Here is a 20,164-nt window from a genome sequence, read left to right as displayed (position 1 = left end):
TTCTTTCACTACAAGAAAAAAGACTTTCAACAACACATGTTTAACAACATGCGGGAAAAGTATGTTGTTATTTAACATATATCACAACGTGCTTTTAAAGCGTGTTGTTATTAGCGACACTTGAAAATATTTTACAACATTTTAATTTTGCCCGTTGTTAAATTTACATACCACAAGGTTCATTCGCGTCTTGTCAAATTATACGTTATTTACAACACACGCCGTGTGTTGTCATTATTTATCATGTATTACAACTTGCATTTGCCCTTGTAAAATTTATTCAAATTTTATCCAATCAAAGTTTAAAGACTTTTAATTTCCCCCTTCTCGTTTTGATTTCCCTCTTGTTTACTTTTCCATTATATTTCTTTTCTAATTTCCCTCTTCTAATTTTTCTTTCCCTCTTCTTTTTACGCCTTTTCTTTTCCTCTTTCATTTTCCTTTTCTTGTTTTCGCATTTATTTGAAACCCTAACAGATCCACTTTCTCTCTCTATCTCGTTGTCTCTTTTGTCTCCACCCCGTCGGCCAGCCTTTCATAGTCGCCTCTACCACCGCCAGCCTCTCCGTCGTATCAGGTAAAATATATTTGTTCCAAACTGTAAATTGAGTTTTGCAATTGATTGGGCCATTTTATCTCTTCCGTTTAAATTCGATTTCTTTTAATATTTTGTTCTTCAAAATAAATTGGATTGATTTTATTGTATTCTTGTCTTGAAATTAGGCTTCATGTACAGAGAATTTGTTGGAGACACTATGGGCAGTTGTCCATTCTCATGTGAGTTGGATGTCATTTGTTCGCAATTATATAGAATTATGACAATCTCATGTTCCAGGTACTTGATTTTAAATTACAGGACAATATATATATATCAATGTATAATTAATTTGAGGAAAAGTTAATGGTTTGTTCTCCTAGTTCAAAGGCATTAGGAATAAATGATAAATTTCAGCAGTCGATTGGTTCATTGCATAGATACATTATTTGAAGAAGTCTATTATATATATATATATATATATATATATATATATATATATATATATATATATATATATATATATATATATATATATATATTTTAAAAATTTATATTTGATTCCTAGTTGTATATGTATGTCGTTTTTGTTTTCTATCTATTTATATCATCTTTTGTTATTTTCTCATTTGTATATCAACTGATACTTTCGTTTGATTTTTGGATCTTAATGTATAACAGTTTATTATAATAAATACAATGTAGAGGATTTATGTGTCCGGTCACTGTCCTCGTGCCTTTTCATTATTGTTGACAGAGTTAAATATGAACAACATTTCAAGGAATATGTGGAAGCAATATGTACAAGTCTTGTTACTACATACGACAAATTGTTGTCTCCGTGAGATAATTATACGTTGAAGGTACCGTCTTTGTGTTATTCGTTTCTTAACTTTCCAAAAGTCTGATTTGTTGTTATATTATATTTTATTATCTTTTTTTTAATTTGTTCTCATTCCCATACTTTTTCTCACCGATTAAAATGACCAGGCACCAAATTTTTGCACCAACATATTTTGCACCCGACCCAAGAACAACATTTTTTACTGGCGACTAAAAATATGCTAACACTTGTATCGTAATTAATGTTGAGCAGTGCAGTCAATTTGGTTTATATTTTGGGAACATGTAAATTGATTTGATGTATTGTTATGCTATTTATATAGCTGATATTTATGTTTATTAACAGTATGACTTGTGTTTCATTCTCTTTTGCAGTAGACCAGAGTGAAGATCTAATAATTCTACAAGATATTGTATTTTCGATTACGGTAAAACACTGCATCTTTTATTTTCCTTGAACATACCTTCTTGAAGTATATAACTACACTTTTGATTATATTAATCGGTGGATTAGTATTTAAAGAAAGGGTGATTTCGATAAACTTACATGTTATTGTATTTTTATGTTGGTTCATTTTTGTCCTGGTGTTGCTAGTTAAAGTATGTTTATTGATGCAGAAAAACTTTCATGCATGGAGGGGAGAGGATACGGCAAGTTTGACAGTAATGAATTAGTTTAGCCTTATATCTCGTACTACGTTTTGGGCAATTCGGTTTTGACTTGATTAAAATGTGGATGATTTTGTGACTGTATAAAGTCTTGTATTTTGTTTGTCTGACAATCGATAAGTATTCTATTTATTTTTTAGAACGTTTCTCAAAATTGTTGAATGTCTATTACTGTGTATTTTGAAGGAGTTTGTGCATTGTTGACTATGCGATTATAGAATTGTTGGATAGTTTTTTATTTAAAGGATTTTTGTGTATATTGGATTGAAATTTATTGGAAATCGGACTTCTTTGTACATGATTACGATAATATTTTTTTTTCTGATAATAAATAATTCAACAAGGTGCAAACAAATGTTGTCGAAACTCTACCACAAGATGCCACAGTACCTTGTTATAAGGTCTGTTACAACATACTTATACATGTTGTGATTAGCTTATCACAACATAATGCGCATGTTGTTATAATACGAACCACAACACACGGCTCAAGTTGTTAAATTCGTTATGCTTTAACAACATGTTGGTCTACAACATTCACGCGCGTGTTGTCTATATAGTTTAACAATACGTATCGCGTGTTGTCAAAAGACCCTTTTCTTGTAGTGTTTGTTTTGTTTAAATTTACTAATCAACAAATCTAATTCGAATATAATTTATTTATTTTGCTTAAGTAAATAGGATGCTTATGAAGATATTCTATCTCAAAAGTATGAAGATGAAGAAGACCCTATTCATCAACTTGAGTTTGATCATGCGTCTTGGGTAGAAGCAACGTTTGCTCTGCCAAAGGTTATGTTTATGATTATGGATACCATAGACCTTGCTAGTGAAGTACTAAAGCACTCATAATCCTTTTCCACTGAAAGTTCTATTTTCGTAGTTAATCGTATTGAAGCACTTGAGAATAAGATGGATGGTGTGGTGCATAAGTTAACTGAGTTGATTGAGACAGAAAAGAGGAAATCGACCGAAGATACATATATAGGAAACTCAACCACACATGACCATCAATCTACTCATGGCTCACTTAGATAGTTGTTTCACTTATATATATCTGGTTCTTATCTAGTTCTTATTTGTTTTGAATAGCTACTTTAAACTGGTGCATCTTTTAGTTTATAATATATTCATTGGTGACTTGGGTGCTTGAGGATTTTGGAATAGCTTTGGATTTAGTTTTACATTTTGAGATTAAGGGATTTTTTATATGTTTTGTGGTATTTTATATTATTTGAGACACAAATATGATACAAGTTCTTTAAATGTATATTAGAATAATGAAATAATGAATTAATACTAATTTTTAGTAGTAATTGATTATCGACGGTAAAGTAGTCGGTAGTTATTAATGATTAGAATCTTAGTTAGTGACCGATTAATAACGCCAAATTACTCGCCGACAAAATTATAGTTAAAAATATTAGTAGGTACTTCATTGACGGAAATTTTAATGGTTTATCGGTGACTAATCGCCGATAATGTTATTCGTCGGTAATATGTAGCGATGGACGTCACTGACATACAATTTGTTAGAATATTACTGACCGAATATAATTAGTCGGTGCAATGTACTAACAAAAGTTACTGACAAATAGTTTGTTGGTAACATTTACCAACCGCTTCATCGATAGAATAATACGTCGCTAACTTGAATTTTTACGACGAAAAAGAGTTGGTATTTTACTAACTTAAAACAATTAGTCGGTAACATTTACCAATCAACAGAAATGTACCTCACTAACTTGAATCTTACCGGAAAAAAAAAATCCTTTTGAAGATCATTTGTGCGACATAATATTATTTGATCACCGACCCCATTTATGTCGTTAATTTACCGATAGTCGAAAAAAAATTGGTTGGTAGCATTTAGTGTCGAGGCTTATACCGACCGATGAATTCCGTCGGTGAATCCGTGGTTATTGTTATTTAGCGACCGGTTTTATTGATTTGGCGATGTATATTTCGTTGGTGAAACCCTGTTTTCTTGTAGTAATGATGCATGTACATGAAGTGAAATGACAGTGTAGTGGGTTTCTTACTTATGTATGTACACGACATTGTTCACTTTAAAAATGATGGGGTATCTACGGTTATGGTATAAATGGCGAAGCTAGCATAAGGTCAGGGAGGGTCATGCCTAGGGATGGCAAAAAAATCCGATCCGCTAGCTATTTGTGGGTACCCGCTCTGTTTCAAAACCGCTACCGTAACCATTAGGTTTTGGTAATGGTTTTGCTAAAAGAAAAGCAAACCGTCATGGTTTTGGTATGGTTCTGGTTTTACCTCTACGATTATGGACATATATATATATATATATATATATATATATATATATATATATATATATATATATATATTATATATATATATATATATATATATATATATATATATATATATATATATATATATATATATATATATATATATATATATATATTATTTAATATATTATTTTTTATTCAACATAATATGAATAAAAAAGTAATTTGGCAAAATTTTAAATAAAGTATTAAATAATTTAGAGAGGATATATTTGTATATTTTACTTTTTTTTCTTTTCCTTTTTTAATTTCTTCCTCTTTCCTGTGAGTTACTTAAATGTTATCGGACCCGAAGTTATTTTTTATTAGCATAATTTAAATGGTATTTTAATGGATATCCGTGAGTATCCGGATATTGGTGGTAATGGTTATGGTATTTCGATAAAAATTTTAAATGGTTTTGGTTTGAGCTATATTAAATAGTAATGGTTCTAGTATTACACTTTTTCGAGGACACCCGCTCCGCTGCCATCCCTATTATGCCCCCTTCCCACCCTCCCCTAATTTAAAAAAATATAATCATACTATATTTTTTAATTGGTGAAATTGGTAAAATTGGAAATAAATTAGAATAAACGGCATTCAATGATTTAAATTGGTGAATTGGTGAAATCGAATTAAATTAGAGTTAGAAATTATGAATCGACTGTATTTAAAAGGTTATGCTTAGTTTTGTCGTACAAATAACTTTTAGTACTTGGATCAATAAAGTTCTCAATCAATAGTTTTTTCGCCAAACATCTTTAAACACATGTGGATTAATAAAGTTAGTATGTAATGAACTTCGACGCCATTAACCAATTTTTTAATCCAAAAGATAAGTAGATACATGCCCTTCTCTGGATAGAGAATTATGATTAGTCCGACTAACTTTTCAATGCTTTAAGCAGCCAATGTTGAATTAGTAATCAGTAATAAGCTATAAAAGAAGCAATGTTCATGCAAATGAATAAATAAACCATCCATTATTTATTCAAACGGGATGAATCTTTATAGTGGTAATTACTTATGGAACTTTTTAAACATTCCCAACTATCATCTAACTAGTTTTGTTATTACGTGACTCATATCCACGTGTACATGCTAAGTGGATACTTTATCTGGTGCATCAGTTAAAGTAAAGTTAAGGATAAGCTGGAAAGTGTAAGGAGCTGTTACACTAGAAGACAGAACCCGTTAGGATCACTTTGACTGTGGTGGACACCTGTCGAGCTCACAGTGGTTTGCTTGGGGACCAAGATGCTTTTTGCTAGGGTTAACTGCATATATAAAGCACTTGAAGGAGAGGCTTGGAGGCTAAGGCTAATCAAGGGGATAAGGCTTGAGGGGCTGGAAAGAGAGGAAACTCTCAAGAACAAAAGAAGAAGCTAGAGGGAAAGCAAGAAGGAAATCTTCACAGGGTTTGTGAGATTTAAGGTTAGGAAACAAGAGAGAAACAGTGAGGTATACACACGAGAGTGTCAATATAGCTTAGGTGAAATAGCTGTTGAGAGCTTGAGTGTTATCACTATCTTGTAATCTGTAACCTTCTTGATCTAGTGGATTTTGTTCTCTCTGCACAGTGGATGTAGGCCTGTGGTAATACAGGTCGAACCACTATTAATATTGTGCTCTTTATCTGTGCTATAGCTTTCAGTTTTAGATCTGTGATAACTATAATTGTGTTATCAGCAACGGTGTCGACAGTCGGTTGAGTCAACACAGTGGTATCTGTGTGTTCTTTCTTGGTTTGATTTTCATTTTTCTGTGGCTTGTTATTGTCTGTGGACCTGAATCCACAACAAATTTCATTTTAAAAGTCAGTTATGATCTTGTTAAAAAAAAGGGGAAATTTGTTGGAAGCCCCTAAGAAATATTCTCTATAATTATAAGAATATGTGAATTTTGCCATTTTGCTAAAAGTTCTTGTGCGCTCCGCTCCATAGCTCTCTAAATTGCTTAGAAAAACTAACAGTAATGATGACCCGGTGATTTGCACAGAGTTGTACTAATATGCAGCAACTGAGTTATATTAGTAAGCAACAATAGAGTCAGTATCACACGGAACATCCAGTTCGTGTTGTACACCACGAAACCATTTTTTTTTTACAGTTAAGTGTTATCTAACACGGATTGGCTATAAGAGATTCCGTTTTGACTAACGCGTAATAAAAATAATTAAAAAAAATGATTTTTTTTTACCTCATATCGGGATAATCGTGGTCCATTTAGTTTATTGTTGCTTTGTAGTTGATAAAATCGGAAAAAGCGTAAAATTTTAGATTGAAAAGAAGAAAATCTGTTAAATTTAGGAGTTTTTTAAGCAATGTTGGAAATTACTGTGAGGTCTTCTATATCTATTAAGCCCCTTATATTAATTAAGAGTACGGTATTTATGTTAATATACTAATAATTTAATTTAATTTATATTATTCTTTTGGTGAGCCTATAGCTATATTCATCTAACAGTTTTCACTATATCTCATATAAATTTCAAAAATAGAGGTAGGCGAATGAGACTTTTTTTAAAATGTGTGCAAAGAGCATAATTTTAGTATAAAAACTAAGGGTAAAATACACCTATACCCCTTAGGTAAGCTAAAATAATTTTAAAGTCCATGTAGTATTGGTAATCACGGGCACACCCTTGAAACAATTACTGGAGGCAAGATTTCATGTCCTGGGAACCGATATGTACTATATTTATTTTTTGCGGGGATGTTAATTCTACCACAGACGAAAATTTATAAATCTTATATAAGATAATAAGGATTTAGAAAATATTGGGAGAGCCATGTCGCTCCCCTAACTCTATGTTGTCTCTACCACTGTCTTAAACTAATAGTTCGTTAGAACGCTATCGGAATAGCTTATCTAATGCATTGGTACGTTAGGGTTCTGATAATGTTTCATGGAGATGATTGTAATTACCGATACCGCAGGGACCTCAAAGTTATTTTAGCATACTTTAGGGCTGTAGGTGTAATTTATCCAAAACCTAATGTTATTTAATACTCCCTATGTCCCATATTATTTGTCTCTTTGGGGTGTTTTTTTTTTGTCTCAAAATTATTTGTCATTTTAGAGATAAAACATTAATTGCATTTTTATCAATTTTTCCCCCTTATTACTCTTACTTAGTTAATTGAAAAATAACTAATGACAAGGGTATTTTAGTATTGACCATTTTATTTTTTGGTATAATTTATGGATGTTTATTGAGTTTTTCAATCATCGCACAACCACCCAAAATGACAAAATATGTAAAACCGGCAATTGAGCCGGGTCTAACCGAAGGCCGAAAGCTCGGTCAGATTATATTTGAGTTGAGCCTACTTTTTAGCGGGTCGGGCCGAGTTTAAGCCATTTTACTCAACCCAATTTATTTCTGAGCCGAGTTTGAGTCTACTATGGCTAAATCCGAAAAAGGCCCGACCGATTAGGTTAATAATAAAATATATAATATATTTATTATTTTAATGCTATGACTCAACATAAAAGTTATGACCTTATAAGATTATTTTATTTTGCAAACAAAAAAAGTCAAAATAAAAGGAATTAATTGGTGGCGGTGGCAATAAGTTAAATAGAAATCAAATGCAACATACCCACTAAAATTCAATTGTTAATTGGTCGCTGAGATTTGAGAATATAACACGTTTCTACTAATTAGAGTATAAGAGTTACTAATCTTTTTTTACTTCTTCCGTCTTATTATTAAGTTTTTCCAATAACTTGCAATGATCGTTTAGGTTTTTTGGATTAGCTTCAATGGACGTAAATCTTGTTTATCACTTGTTTTTATAATTTATTTTTTTACTCATTACAAGTATATAGTAATGGAGCCCGATATAAACCCGAATACTGAAAAATACATAATCCGAGCTTGAGCATATAGTAACGAGGTCCGATATATGGTATATAAGCTTGACCATATAGTAACGATGTCCGATGATATGTAAGCTTGAGCCGATCCAAGCTCGGTTCACATGGCCCGATTGTCAGCCATAATAATATGGGATGGAGGGAGTAGTATTCTTTAACCGTGTACGGTGTACCCTATTCTAAAAAGAAAATAAAGAAATATCTAATAAATAACAATACATAGTGCTCATTAAACTAATCTACCTAATGTATTTTTCCGACCGACTAAAAGATTATAATAATAAAATACTGTGGGACACATATGACATATGTGTATCTCTCTCCCTCTCCTCTCTCTCTCTCTCTCTCTCTCTCTCTCTATATATATATATATATATATATATATATATATATATATATATATATATATATGTTTGTGTGTGTGTATATATATCAAGAACCGCTACCCCTAAAAATCACAAGCCAAGAAAAAAAACTAAGAACTTGTTTGAAGAAAAAGAAAAAACACACACACACACACACACACACACAAACACAAAGACATGTGCAGCCATTATTGTCTAGGACAACAACTCTCAAGAAGCGAACCACTCCGCTTCTCCTTCGCCCATTCGACCCGACCCGAATACCCACCCAATAATTCCATCTCCTTCCGGACCCTACCCAGACCCGGACACGTCATCCGGTGCTCCTCGTCCCTAAACGACACCGTTTCGGAGCGTTCCGCGATGAGCCTGTACGAGCTGCTGGGCATACCAGAGACGGGTAGTTTAGTGGATATAAAACAGGCGTACAAGCAGCTAGCAAGGAAGTACCACCCGGACGTATCCCCACCGGGTCGGGTCGAGGAGTACACCCAGCGATTCATCCGGGTTCAGGAGGCTTACGAGACCCTTTCGGATCCTTCCACCAGGGAATTGTACGATCGCGATATGGCCAACGGCGTTCACCTCGCTTTTAATGCCCGTCGCCGCAGTAAATTCGACGAGGTTCGGTTCGCGCTTTGAAATATCATCTCCTTTGTGTTTTCTTTAATTGTTTTCTTCTTATTAATTAAATTTTGTTTGTGTTTAATTGTTATTAATTTGAGTTCTAGAGATATGGTTAGTTTCAAGTTAGTTGTAGTTTGGTAAGGAAGTTGGTTTCGAGTATTTGTTGGTCAATCAACCTTTTACTAGAAGTTGTTGTACCGTACGAACAATTCATATTTCGAATATTAGGTTCGATAATTTATGACTACTTTCGATGATTTTGAGTGTGGAGAATTCGTAATTTAGACGCATCACCGAAACAGTTGAATCGGTAGAGTTATTGCTAGTGAATTGATAGATATAGATAAGGGTAAATTACGCCGTCTGAAGTAAAGTTAAATTACGAAAGAACCCCTAATGTTGGTAAATTACGGCCTGAGGTAAGGTCAAATTACAAATTACGGAAGAACCCCTGATGGTTGGGTAATTACAACCGCCCATCAACTATGAATCTTCTTACAAGTTCAAGTTCAATCTTGTGGTGTCAAATTTAGAATATTCTAGATTATGTGGAATATTCTCCAGTTTGTACCTGTTTTACATGCGTCTCTTGGCTTGTAAATATCAGATTGTGGTACATTACAAAACTGTATTTTTTTACAAAACGAATACAAATTAGAGAACATTCTACTAAATTTGACAACATAAGGGTGGTCGTGTAAGAAGATTTATAGTTGATTTCGTTATTTGACCTTACCTCAGCTCGGCTGGTGGCCGTAATTTACTCCATAAATAATTAGGTTGACTTTTAAATAAAAAAGAAATCGTATTTTAAGCGATACGATAAATTGATAACGACTTACTTTTAATCGTCATCGTGAATTCCTTTGATATCAATAATGTCCACTAATTATTCCCACCTTGACTTTGTGTGGTGTTGGTTTTAAGTTTCAAGACAGCGCCGAAGATATTCTTATTCTTGCATAATATTCTTTTCCAGACATGAGAAAATATACCGAAATTCTGTTTTTTTTTACCTTCCTCCCATTGTTGTCTGTTAATTGTTATCATATAATTTTGTCTAATTATTATTTGTTTTGTGCATATAAATAAATATAAAAAACAGAAAATGGAAGAGAAAAGCGAGTGGAAGAGCCGTTGGCAGTCTCAGCTATCGGGACTGAAGAGAAGAAGTGTGCAAAAGGATGTAAACGATAATATGTCATGGGGAGCAAGGTTACGTAGAGAGAGAAACGAATCATCATCGTGAACTTTTGCTTGCCCCTTTAGTTAAAATTGTATGTATAGTCTATATACTGTTAGATACACGAGAAGTGCTTGTAAGAAATGCATACTTACTACGTGTTAGTTTTGCGTACGAAACGAAGAGCACGATGTAATTATATACGTATTTTCAATGTAGCTAGTATAATTAATGATGGGGTGTATTTGTATATAACCACGTAATGTGATATTTTCTGCAATCATGTTTGTTCTAGTCAAATGTTTGAATCATAGTTAGTTCAAGTTCAATCATCTATTATAGGAAATTATTATGAAGGATATTCCTCTTGTAAAAGTGTAAGTTTCGAAAATACCCATCTAAAACACGAGTTAGGGAATGGATTATGGGGATCGAATATGAAATTAGTGATCTTGCTTGCAGAATGGTAGAATACTTGATTTGAAATTGGGCGTTAACATTGCCAATAGGGGTATTTTCAGTTATGATTTATGAATATCATAAATACTAGATTGTGACGCTTCGCTTATTTTTATTGAACAAGACATCTCTGCACAAATTGAGAATGACACGGTTATGAATCTTTACATTTTGAAAAATAAAAAAAATCGAAAGGGCCGATTGTTGTTTGTAATGAGTTTACATAATAATTACATGTTGAATTTTTTTTAAATGTAACTTTAAAAGGTTTCATCTATGGTGTTCACTTCTTTTGTGCTAGTTTTTTTATGCAAATTATCCTTAAAAAACAATTGGTAATGCTGCCTCCGAATCCTTGAAAATTAAGTTCACCGTGTAATAAATTTCTGGTCGACTGTTAATTTATTTATTTTGAATTTTGTATCCATCTATTTTACAAAATGTATCTAATCTCCACCTCAAATACAAATGGGACACACAAAGATCATTGAACCTTGTGGGCCCTTCCTCAATTATTTCATAGAGAAGTCATACATATCCAATCTTTGGTCCCCCAATATTACACCTCAATCTCAATCACTCTACTACATTAACTTGTTTTTTATTCTGGTTTGTGTTATTATTGAATTAGGAAAATAAAAAAGGGGGATATTTTGCAATATAGAGCAAGAACCATAAAAATTGGTTTTAATATGGATTCTCATTTTTTTTTTGTTTGTGTGGATGGAGGGACGCAAATGAGCTGAGTCGGCTCGTGAGCTCGATCAGCCGACTCAACGAAAGCTCGAACTCGAAATCTAGTTTTTCGAACTCGAGCTCGAGCTCGAGATTTTTCTTAATTGTTCGTTAGCTCTCAAGCTTTATACACACACATATATAATTATAATTATATATATATATATATATATATATATATATATATATATATATGTGTGTGTGTGTGTGTGTGTGTGTGTGTGTGTGTGTGTGTGTGTGTGTGTGTGTGTGTGTGTGTGTGTATACTGTTTTTAATTTAAATAATAATATAAAATAAAAATTACATATAAAATTGGAAAAAATAAATTAATTACAGTTCATTATTTATTTTGTAATTTTTTTATTATAATATTTATATTTCTTTAAAGATAAAAAACTAATAGTATAATTAAATTAGAAAAAAGAAAAAACATCAGCTCGAGCTCATCAAAATTGGCTGGAGCTCTAGTCCGAGCCCGGAAAATAAAAATACTCGTAGAGCTCAAGCTCGGGCACAAACACGGCTCGTTTACACCCCTATTTAGTGGACCTATTGTTTTTGACATCCACTTGGGGTTAATCTTTTTTTAGCCTATAGCGTATATAATATGTATGGTTGTAGCTCTTCAAATAAAAAGTTATGCATAAATCAGCATCAATTCCCTTCAGGTCATCGTCAGACTGTTTGTTGTCATCTTAAATATAAGGAGAATTAGTCTACATTGATATATACATGTGTGTGTGTGTATATATATATATATAATATATATATATATATATATATATATATATATATATATATATATATATATATATATATATATATATATATATATATATATATATATATATATATATATATATATATATATATATATATATATATATATATATATATATATTAATCACATAGTTTAGTTTACTCTTATTCAAACAAAAAATTATGAATATTAAGTCCCAAGTAGCAATATATGATGATATGCTCACACTTTTTTTTTTCTTTTTCTTTTTTCCTCCGAAACGGCAATAATAACTCGTGCAGCCAAAAAACGAATCGCACGAAAAAAAACCCAACACATAGATAATAAACGTATTATGAAAAGCCGAATAGCAGCACTATAAACAACAATTTTACACCTCTGTTAATGAAATGAATGGAAACTACTACACCCCTTTTCCCTTTAACTCCCCACCTCCTATCTCACATTCCATATAAATACGAGTTCTACGTTACAAAATCAAAATTGTGGTGACGCGAAACTAATAAAGAAAGAGCTAAAAACTTACACTCTCGACCCCATTAATACATTTTCAGCTTCCTCCAAATTCGACCAATCGTAGAAGCTTTTCATCAATGCATCTCTCCTCAATGTCATCTAAAGTACCTCCTGCAATTTAAATACAAATCAGAATTAGACCCATACTAAAAACCACCACCCCAGTCGCCAACTCATTCCAACCCGACGAATGCAGGGCTTCGCCACGTCAGCATTAAACAAAATGCCAGCTGTGCCAGGTCATCATGGGCCTCGGTTCTTCTTTCTGGAAAGGTTTTTTCACCGTGCATCTAAATCAATAAGGAATCACATAAGGCAGAGCGATGACATCAGCTGCTTCGATATGTACAGCTTCTGACCATACACGCAGATCTTCATCGGGACCCACTGATTCAGTCTTAGGTTTAGTTGGAGCTTTCTTGCTGAACAACCAGTCCTGGTCATCATTTTCAGACAAGTCCGTTGACATTTTGGGCACAGTTAGTACCTCGGCTAGATACTTGGAATCGGGATGCGGGGGCCGAGGCCTCCTTGATGATGTGGCAATTGGATCCTCAAGCTTGGACACTGTTCGAGCCTTGATCTTTGAAGCTTCAGCAATTTTTGCTGTTGCGGAAGAGGGAATTAATTTAGGTGGAGATGGTTTCGGAACTTCGATAATGCCATTCATCAAACGCTCCTTGTGGTGGTCCACTCGATCACTGTTAGGATTAGGAACAACAGCTTGTTTGTCCTGAGAGGGTTTAATTGGAGTTGGGAAAGGTTCAAGTTTCTCGAGTTTCCTTCCATTCTCTGTCGAATGATGAGGAAAAGCAGGCTTTTGAATTTTATGAGGCCTCATTTCACTATCTGTAAACAAGCCAGATACTCAATCATCAACTTCAACAGAAAATTCCAATAAATAGGAACTCATAACAAGAATTTCCCTTTTTTTATATTTTTCTTTTTTTTTCAGTAAAAATTTCTCGAGTAATTAACAAAATAGAAACTCACCGTGGAGAAAACCGTTTGCACCCATATCTTTTCGTTTCTTGATATTTCCTTCATTAACAACAGCATTACTATTAGACTCCTTCAACAAATCAGCGCTTTTATTATCAGTATCTTTCAACTTGTCCAGCTCGCCTTTCTTTTCTTCCTTTTTCCGCTTCGACTTTTCACTCTTTTTCTTATCCTTTTCTCCGTCTTTTCTCTTCTCACGGCTTTCCTTATCCCTATCTTTCTTTTTTTCCACCTGTTTAATTCCAACCCCACTTTCCTTATATTTCTCTTTATCTTCCAACCTATAGCCATTTTGTTCGACTGCTGGTTTGGGAATCCCCTCAATCTTATTTTTGGGAGTCGGGATAACGTTTTGCACGTTCGTATTTCCACTAAACTCATTTCTGAGTTCAAAAGGATCGATTTTTCTATCAACTCTCTTGTTTTTGTTATCGCCGTTTTCTTGATCCTTTTTGTCCTCAAATGTAAGTCTCTCGGGCAATTGACTTCCTTGACCCTTTTCTTCTCTGATCCTCCTATCCAATTCAAGCACAAATTTCGATTCCTCGTTTCCCCTTTTTTGACCTTGGAATAATAAGCCAGAAAATTCCCCTTCGTTCGAAAAGCTGCTTCGATCTTTGGTGTGGTGTCCTTCTGGATTGAGCATCGGTTGACTTTCTGCAGCGACAGTTGACTCTTCTGAGATGCTGCTTTTCTCCTTGTCTTTGCCGTGGTCTTCTTTTTCCTTTTTCTTGTCCTTGTTCTTTTCTTTCTTGCTCTTGTCCTTGTCTTTTCCTTTTCGGTCTTTCTTATCTCTGTGTTTTTCGTCGCCTCCATCTTTTTCCTTCTTTGATTTATCTTTGCTCCGCTCCTTGTCCTTTTTTTCCTTTTTGTGCTTCTTCTCCTTGCGCTTCGCCTGGAAACACGAAGAATTGTTAACACATTCTGTCTGAAGTTAAAAGCCACAACGTACTAGATGAAAGAATGAAGTGTTATACACATTTTGTATGGTGCTCCAGCTTTATGCAAAATTATACCAACAATTCTCAATTTGGGTAAAGAGAATTCAAGTAATGCTCAAAAAAACCGAAATCAAGAAACTTTCACGCGTAAAATAGGAATCCTATAACATAAGTTTCTACACTCAGAAATGTACAAAAACATAAAGGAGCTCGACAACACGAGCCGTTAAAATACTATATGATACCATACAGTGAATAAAAGGTAATAATTGCCACAAAAAATACTATAATGTGAGAGACAATTATCATACTATAATCGAACGATAAAAAATACTAGGACACGAGACTTGGACACTGGCTACATACTTGCGGATCATTAATTGGAATAGCAAGTCAACACTTTTCATCCCACATGAACTGTTTGAGGGGAATATTATTGTGATGTATTCCCGGAACTTCCGTTTCATTCGCATAGATGCCGCACCATGTAATCTCACGTAATATTTTGTCCAATTTCACATCAAGCTTTTATGTTATTATCTGATTTAGTTAGCAACCAATAAGACCTTACTTCATCACCCCTCCACCCAAACGCCCCCAGAAAATATTTATCAAAATGGTAGGAAGACCAGCTTTAGCATAAAATTACAGTTCAGCAATAGAAATGTATTGTATAATCAAAACTGCATGAACTGAAAACGCATGCATGTGAAGTATTAATTTTTGGTTTCTCGGAAATTAGTTCATTATGAACAATGCATTGAAGAGCAGATCGAGAAGCAGGGAATATCCTCTACGACTCAATATGAACTGGCTCATACTGCCAGTGAAATATAAGCAAAACGTATAAGATCTCGGAAAATTACTACCAAATCAATCAATCACATGCTTTACATTAATGCTCTCTCGCTTTCTCAAAACTACAGTATTTAATCACATTATCAATAAAACAAAGTACTTAAATACATTCGCCGATTATACACGGGCATCAGTCATCAGAAATCACAAAGTTAGAGGTGTGACTAACTGCCACCACCACTCAATTTTGTCCCAAAAACAAAAAACGGGGCAAATGTGTGGGAATACAGGCTTATACTGCGTCTATTAAGTGCCACTGTAAATTGACCTTTTCGTATTTGTTAGAATTAGCTATTCAACCGGAAATTGGATTGCTAAACCCTTCACATAAAGACACGGAGGCTAAGCAGCTTTAAGTTTTAAACAAAGTATTATACACTTATTATTCCTAAACGTGGCTTAAAACCAAATGAAGTTCTACTTATAGAACGAAGAAAATTTAATGTTTCAGTAAAACAAAAAACTTCTGATACACGACATAATAAATGTCAAATCTCAAATATTTGATACCATTCATCACTTGTAACACAAAAAATTCAAGAGCCAGAATAACCAATTAGTAAACAGAGCAGTCATCAACTTTTTCAGACTCTGATTTTGGTAGGTTCTGATTTCTTTTAACATATATCTTTTTTTTTAGTTTACACGAGAAATTAGTGGAATGCATTACACCAGAATCCGATTTATTTCACAATGTGGCTGACAGTATAAAACTGAGTTATTTTTCCATTAAACTAAGTGCTAAAAAGAACCAGGGGCAAAAAGGGAAAAACAAAAGAAAGCAAACGTAACCATCATGAACTCAGCATAAAGCTTTACTGAAATAGTTCAAACTTCAAAATCATCTAATAATTTTATTTCATGATCACATTGAAGTAGATTTTTGAGTTCTTTGGGATAACGTTATTTCTTATTAATTAAAATTGATGAAAAGAGTTGGTATTACTCGCCCAAATATTTTGGCAGACTATTTTTCAGATTTGTCCAGACGTCTTTCATGTTACGACGTCTTTCATGTTACGACATCTTTCAACATATAAAATTTCCAAAATCAGCAGTTTTCTATTTATAGATATCCCAACCGGAAGTCGTCAAATTACAAATTTAGGATTTCTTGAGGCTCATAGAATCCAATATAAAGGCTATTTCACTAGGAACCGACAGATGGAAGGCCGATTCAATTCTAGATTACGGGCATCTTGCTTTTTCCTTATATGGGATATGTATTTACTCAAAACTTCTTTGCTCAATCCTAGCACATACTTTTAGTAACTCTGAGCTATTGCATGCAATGAAATCACTAAATCTACAATAGATCATTACAAAACACAATAATTGCAATCATCTTTCTCAAAGCTCACGACACCTACCTCATTAGTATTCTTAAAATCCAAGTTAACAGTTCAATTGACCAGCCATAAAAGCAGGTATTACTCAGGAACTCCTTATTTTCTCTATCACATTGAAGACGGCGTACGAATCTATATTCCTATTTAACGAACCAGTATTCCTCTACCACTTTTGGGAGACCAGCTCCTCACACACGAGAAAATTTAACTAAGAAGAGTCCAACAAAGTTAAAAGCTACTCAAGCATGATCAGCAGCAAAAACAAAGTTCACCACCAATCAAAGCATTTCGTAAAAGACACGATCAAGACCAATTTACTGGTTTCGTAAGCTGTAGAAGCTCGAAACTTTTAAAAACCCATGTCCTTTCACTTAACCAATACATCAGTATGAATTATTATTATGTAGAGTGTAGGGTAATAACATGCTCCGTATGAACCAAAACTTACGGAAACATAAAACTTTATTGTCAATAAACTTAAGAAACTATCCACTAGACAGCGTAAAAATCAGGACAGGACTACTTATTAATGATCAAAGCGGAACATAACATGAAAACTCATTATTTATTATATCCAAATATAGCTGGCGTGCGATAACAAGAATCCACGTGTAATAAATAATATAGCAGTCAAGAAAGAAAATGAACAAACCTCTTTCAACAAGTCCAAATCTTCAGGTATATGCTTTCTTTCATATCCCGGTGGCGGAAATGGAAAGCAGCGAGACATTGCACACTTTTCGCGTGTAAATAAGAAAACTACAATCAAGAAAACGGTATTCTTGGATTACTTTCCTCGAATAGCAGTGGTCCAATATGGAAACAGACCAACGATTATATTTCTGTCCATGCACCATGACACCACATTGATTTCCAGCTTCACTATTCCTTCATATACCCCTTCTTTCCACTCGTTTACACACACACAAACGGTGCTTCCTATACCGGAAAACCCAATAAATTCGCCTTGAACCTCAACTCAAATACACCGCACTTTTAACCATGCCTCAGTGCAATAAAATTGTAAAAAAAAACAAAATCGCTGAATGCAGACCCGACGATAACGAGTGAAACACAGTTGGCAACAAATTTCAGGATACAAATTGCTGGTATCGGTAGCTCTGGCAGTAGTAAAAAAATCTCCCGAAAAACTTGTCAATCATCACCTTCACTTCCTCAACCTTATCACCAAAATTGAATCCCAAAATCATTCCCCAACCGAATAGAAGAAAAACTAAAACAAAAAAACACCCACTACTTATTTTCAACAGAAATTCCGAAAACAAGCTTGTTTTTCCAGTGCCATATTAATTATATTTGTGTGAACAATCCTCTTCCATACCCTTTGTCAAAAAAAAAACAAATTATCCGAAGCAATTACAATGCTTACACTTGAAAGAGGCTTCTCTTAAGCTCCTTAGGATAAAAGCCAAACTCCCATAAGATAATTCCCAATCAGCAAAGTGCCGGAAAAAAACCCCGGATATTTGCAATTGAATCCTTCAAGTTCCGATATTTGCTGATCAAAACCCCAAGTCCAACTGTAAATCCGGCCCCAGCAAGCTGATCAGATTCGAAAACCCTAGATTAAATCCGCCATCAGTAAAAACCCAATCTCACGAAGCACCGAAAACCCTAAATTCCAAAGAGGCGAAAAACCAAATCCCGATTCAACTACCCCGAGGAAAAATTAAATTCGAAAAAAAAAAAAAAAGAGAAAAAAAAAGCCCTAAATTGAGCACTTTTCAGCAAAAAGCCAAAGCAGAGAAAGAAAAAAAATTGAAATTTTTTGCTTTCCAATGAAGAATCGGATCGAGAAATTATTCCAACATTCCCCGAACAAACAAAAACCCCAAATCAATTTTCGCAACTTAGTTCAATTGAAAGCCCACCAACTGTAGACTAGATTATCACATTTAATTCAACTTCAATTCATGATATAATTTTCTTTTTTTTCACCTTGCCCCCTACAAAAATCAAGGAGCATTTGTAGAAAGGGACAAGATCCCGGCTTTAATTTCAACTTTTTTTTCTTTTTTTGGGCTCAGAAAAACACCATCAAACAAAAGCAATAACTCGAGAGTTTCAGTGTAAATAGGGGTTTGTTCGGTGTGTGTGTGTGTGTGTGTGTGAAAGAATGGGAGAGACAGAGGTTTTGTTTTGGTGTTTGGGGAATACAACGCGAAATGGGAAAATCAGGAGAAATAAACAAATGCCCCAAATCAATTACATACTCATCGTAGTAGTGTCATTTTAGAGAGAGAAAGAGGAGAGAGAAAGATAGAGAGAGAGAGAGAGGAGACGTGTATATATATATTAGTACTAATAGAATGAATCTCTCTCTCTCTCTCTCTAAATGGGGGGTGTCACAATTATTATTATACCTTAAAAACAAATTTCATTTTAGTTTTTACTTTGAATTTTGTAGTTTGAAAAAATTGTTTTTTGAATTTGTTTTTATAGTTTTTGAATTTGTTTTCCAAATATTCGAACAAGAATGTAATTGTTGTGATTGTGGTATACGAGCTTTATGAGCATTTTTTATAAATAACTAAGTGATGGGGTTCAATCGGGCGCTGGACCATACCCCACCTTCTCGACATAGTGGTTTGAAGGCCCAACGACATGGAGAAAATAAAGATGGGTTAATGGTTCGCTCGAACCTTACGGTTAAAGTTGATTAAAAGCTCGCGCCAAAACTCCCGCGGGAATATCTGGGAGAGCAAGCCACGCGACGGCGAACCGGTTGGAAGATGAGATTTGAGATCAATTTCCGTAATTGAATAAGGAAATGGGTCGTTGATTGAAGCAGTCATAAGAACCATAAATGACTCTCTATAAAAGCAAGTTGTAAGAATCTCAGTAGGGTTATGGGCACATTCGTGAAAAAAAAAAAGTAATAATTGATGTTCTCTCTTATTATGTTTCTACCAGTTATCTCATCGCCGACGGCCTAAAATCCAGCGATAGGTGGACTTTCCGACGATCGAAGGAGTTGGGATTGAAGAAAGGTCTTGGAGGTCCAAATATTGCACCATCATAGTTTAATAGTGCGATAATTATAATAGGAGTATTAGTTTCTATATTGTGGAAAAATGAGTTTCAATGTTTATCTTTTTTATGATACTAT

The 20,164-nt window shown here is 33.9% G+C and overlaps 2 protein-coding genes across 2 annotated transcripts; one reads left to right on the top strand and one right to left on the bottom strand.

Moving 5' to 3' along the window:
- Positions 1-8,652: 8,652 nt before the first annotated feature.
- LOC105964679 (chaperone protein dnaJ 20, chloroplastic) lies at positions 8,653-10,693 on the top strand. The gene is made up of 2 exons (XM_012989180.2): positions 8,653-9,227; positions 10,336-10,693. The coding sequence occupies exons 1-2, from the start codon at positions 8,781-8,783 to the stop codon at positions 10,477-10,479; spliced, it is 591 nt and encodes a 196-aa protein (XP_012844634.2). The 5' UTR covers positions 8,653-8,780; the 3' UTR covers positions 10,480-10,693.
- A 2,007-nt stretch (positions 10,694-12,700) lies between these two features.
- On the bottom strand, positions 12,701-19,377 carry LOC105964680 (myb-like protein X). The gene is made up of 4 exons (XM_012989182.2): positions 18,425-19,377; positions 17,687-18,215; positions 13,878-14,781; positions 12,701-13,733 (listed from the first exon to the last, which is right to left on the bottom strand). The coding sequence occupies exons 2-4, from the start codon at positions 17,762-17,764 to the stop codon at positions 13,180-13,182; spliced, it is 1,536 nt and encodes a 511-aa protein (XP_012844636.2). The 5' UTR covers positions 17,765-18,215; positions 18,425-19,377; the 3' UTR covers positions 12,701-13,179.
- Between the last annotated feature and the right edge of the window lie 787 nt (positions 19,378-20,164).

This window comes from Erythranthe guttata, chromosome 7 (assembly GCF_056151865.1).
Source record: "Erythranthe guttata isolate IM_541 chromosome 7, IM_541, whole genome shotgun sequence".
NCBI lineage: Eukaryota > Viridiplantae > Streptophyta > Magnoliopsida > Lamiales > Phrymaceae > Erythranthe > Erythranthe guttata.
The sequence above is the reverse complement of the archived record's forward strand: the minus strand, read 5'-3'. Positions and strand labels throughout refer to the sequence as shown.